Source organism: Mytilus galloprovincialis, chromosome 10, assembly GCF_965363235.1.
Source record: "Mytilus galloprovincialis chromosome 10, xbMytGall1.hap1.1, whole genome shotgun sequence".
Taxonomy (NCBI): Eukaryota; Metazoa; Mollusca; class Bivalvia; order Mytilida; family Mytilidae; genus Mytilus; species Mytilus galloprovincialis.
Window position 1 is genome coordinate 30,651,379 of NC_134847.1, and position 7,460 is coordinate 30,658,838.

A 7,460-nucleotide genomic window follows, 5' to 3' on the forward strand; every position below is an offset into this window, starting at 1 on the left:
TTGCAAATGAGACAACTGTCCACAAGAGACCAAAATGACACAGACATTAACAACTATAGGTCACCTTACGGCCTTCAGCAAGGAGCAAAGCCCATACCGCATAGTCAGCTATAAAAGGCCCCGATATGACAATGTTTTTTTTCATTTGAAATAGAGTACAAGAAGTTTCTATAAAGTTTATTTCAATGCAACGATGTCTGGGTATTGAGATTCAGATTATAAAAAATCCTTATGCAGTATTATTTCAATTTCTGAAAAATAACATTTTCAACCCGACTTTATATACCCAAAATTATGCAGTCAATCAAACGCGTGACAATCTTTACAAGTAAGCTTGAAATTTTATTATACAATGTAAATATAAACATTTTTAACAAATACATTTTATTTCACAATCTCATACATTATTTACATGCAAACTTTTTCTCTCTTTATTGTAATAAACTACAACTGTCTCTATAACTAATGATATTTCAAGACACGCGTGTCAACCCTTTTTCAATGACTGGTCTCTTATTCTGTTGATGGCTTTCTCAGCAACTCTCTATAAAATAATATTTTTTTTTTAGTCTAAATACATTACAAGGATATAAAACCAGGATATGACGGTCTTCATGTGGGATCCTTCATTTCTTTTTTTTTTGTATAACTTTTTTCCTATTCTTTATTCGTAATGCCTATTCGTCTCTTTTCTTTATATTTAAGCACTCCGGGTTATTCTCTTTTCTTTCTTTTTTTGCGTATTTTTTCTCTATATTGAAATGTATTGTGTCCCCTTTAATTAGCATATTTTGCCCATAGATGATTATTGTCTATTCTGTCAACCCCATTCAGACCTTCAGATATTTCAGAGATATATCATAAGGGGGAGATTTCCAATCACCCGACACCTCCTGGGTCCGTCAATGTTCTATGATAGCCTTTTTTAAAGATTTTAGAAAATATTTGTTATAGTTAAAACAATTTTTTTTTGTTGCATTGTCTCAAATAAATGCACTACGAAATAACTGTGTTCTCAGGCATATTAATGTTGTTGTCTTCTTTTTTTTTACATTTGAAGAATACAAAGATTACCCATATTTCAAGAAACTAAGCTTATTTCTTGAAATAACAATACAACAAGCACATTTGGATAATAAATATATAACGTCGTTACAAAAAAGATTACCCATATTTATTGATCATTGACTTGATCCCCTGTCCCATCTTGACTCTGTCATTTCCATCAAAGTATTTCTGATTATCAAGCGTTATTTTTGTTACCATTTCATCTGTAAGCTTTCTTCTTGCATCCATCTGCGTTAATGTATAAACCTACAAAATGAAGTCACGTGTTATTAGTTTGATTGTTGTTTTGGTTATTTTTTCATAAATATGGCTGTCCTTAACTTTGGCCAAGAGGAAAAATCTGTGACCTGTCACCAGTCCAAAAAAAAAAAATATTACCGTTTTTCAAAGGCAGAACATGCAAACTAGACATTTAAACTAATAGTTCGAATACAAACTGACAACGCTATAGCAAAAACGAAACATGGTCGAAAGAAAAATAACGGACGAACACAACTAAAACTGCATGGTGTTAATTTCAGGTGCCCGGAAGGATAAACAGATCCTGCTACCAGATTTAACATCCATTTGAATTGGTGATGTAAGTACATGTCGGTGATTATATTCTAATTCGAAGAAAAGAGGACGGGATTTTGAACACGCGCCGTAACCCTTGATTTGAAAGCATCTTTGTTAGCACCAACCCGCAATGAAGGAAATCAAGGCAGGAATTGCAAGCTCTGAAATGTTGTATCAAAAAATGGGAGATAACATATATGTTCTCCATTTACAGACGAGGTTGAAATATTGCTATACATATATAATTATCTTTTTAGTATAAGACCATTATAACTGTAGTAGGAGGTATTTGTTAGTCTGTGATTACAATATACAGCTTTATTAAAATGTATATAACCATACCACACCATCATCTCTTGAAATCAACAACAAGACCAATTGCTTGCAGGTAGCAAAAGATCCCCAGTACATACTTAGATAATAGGAATACACCCTGGCATCTTGTATTATATCTGACATGCTATTTGATGCACTGAAATATAAAATATATTTAGTAAAATTAAATATGTAATGCACTATATATAGGCATTTGAATAATCGATTATTGTTATTAATGACGTCCAGCGGCAAATATTTCAGATGGGGTAAATGCGTTTTTATCTGACAGCAAGACCTGAATAAATTGTCAATCATTAAAGACATTTCAGCATATGTTAACTGAAGATGAACATCAATAATAAAAATGTCGTTACTTTATATTTTATTTTTCCAAATTTTATTGTTTTGCTTTTATATGTATCCATTATAATTGTCTCTTGACAGTTTTGAGTAACATTACACAAATGACTACAAGAGGGCAGTTCTTTTTTTTTTAAATTCAACATCCTTCATTGCAAAAAGTTCTACACTACTTTAATATCTCTAAAAATAGAGAACTATTTTCATTTGAAAAACAAGATGTAATTTACACAAAAATAAATATTTTCATGAATAATATAAACTGTACAGATTAGCAGAGTTCTCGAAATACCCCCCCCCCCTGATGGTCCATGAAGAACATTTGCTGGTTCTTACTTTTATTTCAAAAATGTGTTGGTCCATGCGAATTTTGGTGGTCAAAAGCTTTCGAGAACCATAGTAACGATTTGATGAATTTGTAAAAAGTGAGGCTCCTCATGGGGTTATCCAAATAATCACATAATCACAATGTTTGCCAATATAGTTGTTACATAGTCATTAAGATTGTTTTTTTTTGAAAGATAATCAAATAATCAAAAAGACAGTCCTAGATTATCAAACAATCAAAAATTCAGGAAATATTTGGTCTGATAATCGAATAATCACTATAAAAACAGCCACATAATAATGATAATCACATAATCAAAAAAACCACGAAGAGGCTCAAAAGTGTTCATACTTGATAATCCTATACATTTTGGGCATAATGGCAACCATGACAACATATCCGGTTCTGTTATTGATGCACATTGCGCAGTTACATCTGGAATTGGTATAGATCTCAACAAGCTTGTCGCTGATATCATTAACTGTAACGAAAATCATCTGACTGATTAAATAAATCCTAATTCTGTACTGACTGTTAACATATATATCTGTCAATAAATCAAATAAAAATCATATGTCTTTCGTATCCTTTTTTTTTTGTAAAATCTACGTGTAGAAAAAGTGTTTGTATACATTACATTGCTGGACCCATGGTCGGTCTAGCTTTGAAAATCTGTGGATTCATTACTATTCGTGAACAGACATCAAATATCCACAAAAATGGATGAAAATTTTGTCCTGCATTTGTTTAAGTTGTAATCTCTTCCTTGCTTCTTTTTATTAGTTTATCCTGACTTTTTCCTACATAAATTGTCATCCTTCCTTTCTTTTGCAAAGTGTTCCATCCTGTCCATTTTTTTCACCCAAAACTCCTGTCTTGTAGTTTTTTTTTTAAAACATCCTAGCCAACGCCCCCACAGCCAACCCCACTAGTCCCTATTACAAATCAAATGGTAGCTCCCTTAAGATTATTTATTACTATCATGCCCTCTCTGATTAAGTGGTACCCTGTCTACACGTTAAACAAGCCTGATGAAAACTTTTTGAATGGCATTTAAAAGGCCTGTTACAATGCAAAATATCTATCCATATGCAACGATTTGTTTCTATTGACTATCTAAATTTCTAGCCCTGCCTTCTTGTCTACTAAGCTAGACTTTGCATATTAATGAACCAAACACCCCGACCCCAACTAGTCATATATATATATAAGGGCCGTCAGACGTCAGAACAATCTGGAACTACATTTGTGTAAATCTAAGAAGACAACAATGGAAGATGACCAATAACGATAATTTTTATTGATTTGGATAGTTTCTAAGTATTCGTTAAAAAAAACTATCAAAACGAAAAGTTAAAACCAAAATGCCAAAATGGGGAAAGAGCAGTGAGATTCGGTTCCAAATTTATGGAAAATTTGTACACTCAGTCTTAGGTAAATAATTGTATCAAACATTTGATTTTGCTTATAATATATGCTATGATGTTCATATTCCCGTAGCATGAGCATATAACAACTTTCTGGGTTGGACCCCGTGGGTGAAAAAAATGTAACCATGCATTATACTTTGTACGTCTATATGAAAATATACAAATATTCGTGATCGACCACATATCGTAAAGATATTTGAATATCGGACGTTTTGCTTTCTATAGCAAGTTTCTTTAAAATGCTTACCATGATATCAAATTGGTTTAGCCAATCAAATTCAAGATGTAAATATACAACTGACTTGTTGTTATGAAGATCGAGCATACTCGTGGTTTCTCGTGTTTTCGGTAAATTGATTTTACGAGTAGCAAAGCTTACCGTCTTGCTCTGATATTACTTTGTTTGGATCACATATCCATGATTTTTCAACATCTGCCGACCTTCCGCAATCTTCGACTTGATATATTGGGTTTGGGAATTCTTGAACTTTCCACTGATTTTCTATACCGCTACAAACGGACAATAAACTGACCACCAAGAGAATGCAGTTTGTATACATCTCTGTTATCTAAAACAATTAAGGAAAAAAAAAAAAATTTAAAAGACAATTATAATAGTATTTTAAGGTTAATGATTTGACATTTCAAGACCCCCCCCAGCAAAAAAAAAAAGACACTGAACAGGAATACAATGTTTTATTGAAGATACCTTTAAAAGTCAGTAAATATCAAAAGACAATTTTAAGGCCATGCTAGTAATATTTGAAAAAAAAACCACAAAGTTTTGTGCACTTTTACATTTAAGATACTAGCTACAAATGACGTGAAACATGAAAAAATGTATTTTTCATGTGCATTCACCATGCAAATGCTTTGCACTCTTCAAAGTCACGTGTACATATAAGGAGATATGGTATATTGGAAGTGAACACATCCCGCTTCAAATGTTTGCACCCGTCCTAAGTCAGGAATCTGATGTACAGTAGTTGTCGTTTGTTTATGTAATTTATACTTGTTTCTCGTTTCTCGTTTTTTATATAGATTAGACCGTTGGTTTTCCCGTTTGAATGGTTTTACACTAGTAATTTAGGGGCCCTTTATAACTTGTTGTTCGGTGTGAGCCAAGGCTCCGTGTTGAAGGCCGTACATTGACCTATAATAGTTTACTTTTTTTTAAATTGTTATTTGGATGGAGAGTTGTCTCATTGGCACTCACACCACATCTTCCCATATCTAACAACTGTCATTTAAGAAAGCAATTATGTATAGGCCATTGCTAGTGTAGAAAGATATCAATTTCCGACCTTCTTTCATGTGTTTTTATATATATTTTTCATCAAAACTATCTACTTCACATGTTTCACTCATCTAGTTGATTTAATTGCCTGATTGTATGTAGCGCCTCTTTCAGTACAATTATAGCGGTCAGTTTTTATGGATAGAGAGAATCAGAGCTGTCCGGTGAAAACCACCGACATTCAGATGATATAATTTGGAGACGATCTAACAACGGTGAACCTCAGTGTTGACAGGCTAATGACTACTCTAGATGAACTATCAAGACAATTCGATCAGCCACAAGTGACCTCTCATCTAGTTAAGTTAATTAAGTCCCGTTTGAATGGTTTTTCACTTGTCATTTTTGTGGCCCTTTATTGCTTGCTATTCGGTGTGAGCCAAAGCTTCGTGTTGAAGACCGTACTTCTCATTGTCACTCATATCATATCTTCATATATTTAAGTACCACAGCAAAGCAAACTCAATACTAAACATATACATTTAACATAATGTCATGTTCTATAACCTCTTTGTTTGTTTTTGTTTGTCCTTTTTACGTCTGTTTTGTTTTGTCTTTTCAAGAATTTGCCGTTGATGACAGATTTTTTGTGTGTGCATTTCTGGATAACTGTCAAATATATGATTACCTCACAGATATAACTATTTGCACCTTAAGTTTATTGCCCTGGTTATACATTTTGTTTTGGCACTGCATGCGCCCTTTGTACGTGAAAACGATTGACACTTTCATTATGTCGAGAACATATATACCAAAAATGATTATGTGGTTTTTGATGTTTGTTCTTGCTCTAGATCTGTAAACAGGTTGCAGAAAAAATAACATTAATCGCGGAAAATGATATTTGCAAGGCGTAGCTTTTAACCATCAATTCGTGTACATGTATACTTATTCCGATAAAGATCAATTGAAGACTGTCTTGCATGACTGTCTTAGATTTATATCAGTTTAGGAACATACTTTCATTGTCTTTGGTAAGTACTTTTTGCATAGATCTCGTAAAAAAGCACTGAAGAGAGGACTTTTTGTTAAACAACATGAACACTCATCAACGTATTAATTATTGTGCAGCCTGCACATATCTAATAAATGATAAAACCGGTCATTCAAAGCGACACTTAATCATTTAATAAAATGTATATGTTACATACACTGGTATATTTGAATGAATTTTTTACATTTACTTTTCTCTTTGTCACATTTGAAGTTAATGAATAAAGAAAAAAATTTTGCATATTTTGTTTCTGATATGTTTTCTAAAATAAAGATTTCTTACACTCTAAAGACTTTTAAAAGCTGACATTTTTTTTTTAATTTTAATTTCTAATCCTCGATTCCTCTCTTTTGAAAAAACCGTCAATCTGTATACTGATGGTTGGAATAAAAACTAACCTAGTATATACCTGTGTGGGAGGAGCATAATATGTAATTAATCAGTGATTGTTGTTTGTTGCTGTGTTACATATTTGTTTTTCGTTCATTATTTTGTAAATATTAGTTAGTAAGTTAGTTTTCTCGTTTTAATTGTTTAACATTTGTCTTTTCGGGCATATTATGATATTCCTCATTGTTTAAGGCCGCACGGTGACCTATAGTTATTAATTTCTGTGTCATTTTGTCTCTTGTGAAGAGTTGTCTCATTGGCAATCATACCACATCTTCTATTTTTATATATGTACATGTATATGATGGAATAAATGATAAAAATGGCGTAATTAGTGTACGTATGACTTCAACCCAATCGGAGTATAACTGTGCATTATTCAATAAACATTAATATATCAACATTATATGAGTATCCTTCAAACTAACTTTAAAATTGAATATAATAATTTGATTAAATAACTTACCATTCAAGATTGGCTAAAATCCTTCACTTCATACAGAACGATGTACTAATACTAACTAAATAAGTGTATCAAGGGGCGGAAATTACAGTACAAGTACTAAAAGTATGCAACTATAAGTACTATAACATGTGGAATGTATATAGAAAACACTCTAGACGTTTGTACTAATTAGTAGTTGCATCCATTGTACTGTAAATATACAATCAAAGGCAGGAAGCTGAGCTGGGGTAATTGAGTCACAGCACGTCCTT

General features: G+C 32.4%; 1 protein-coding gene across 1 annotated transcript; it reads right to left on the minus strand.

Moving 5' to 3' along the window:
* Positions 1 to 321: 321 nt before the first annotated feature.
* Positions 322 to 7,354, minus strand: LOC143047362 (uncharacterized). Its single transcript, XM_076220397.1, has 6 exons — positions 7,210 to 7,354; positions 4,442 to 4,631; positions 2,984 to 3,113; positions 1,969 to 2,098; positions 1,169 to 1,314; positions 322 to 544 (listed from the first exon to the last, which is right to left on the minus strand). Exons 1-6 carry the CDS (start codon positions 7,210 to 7,212, stop codon positions 514 to 516), a joined length of 630 nt encoding a protein of 209 aa, XP_076076512.1. The 5' UTR covers positions 7,213 to 7,354; the 3' UTR covers positions 322 to 513.
* Between the last annotated feature and the right edge of the window lie 106 nt (positions 7,355 to 7,460).

Coding starts and splice junctions, on each gene's coding strand:
- LOC143047362 (XM_076220397.1), bottom strand. Junction 2,099..2,983: donor AAAATGTATAGGATTATCAA/GTATGAACACTT, acceptor TTTATATTTCAG/TGCATCAAATAGCATGTCAG. Junction 545..1,168: donor TCAATGATCAATAAATATGG/GTAATCTTTTTT, acceptor ATTATTTTATAG/AGAGTTGCTGAGAAAGCCAT.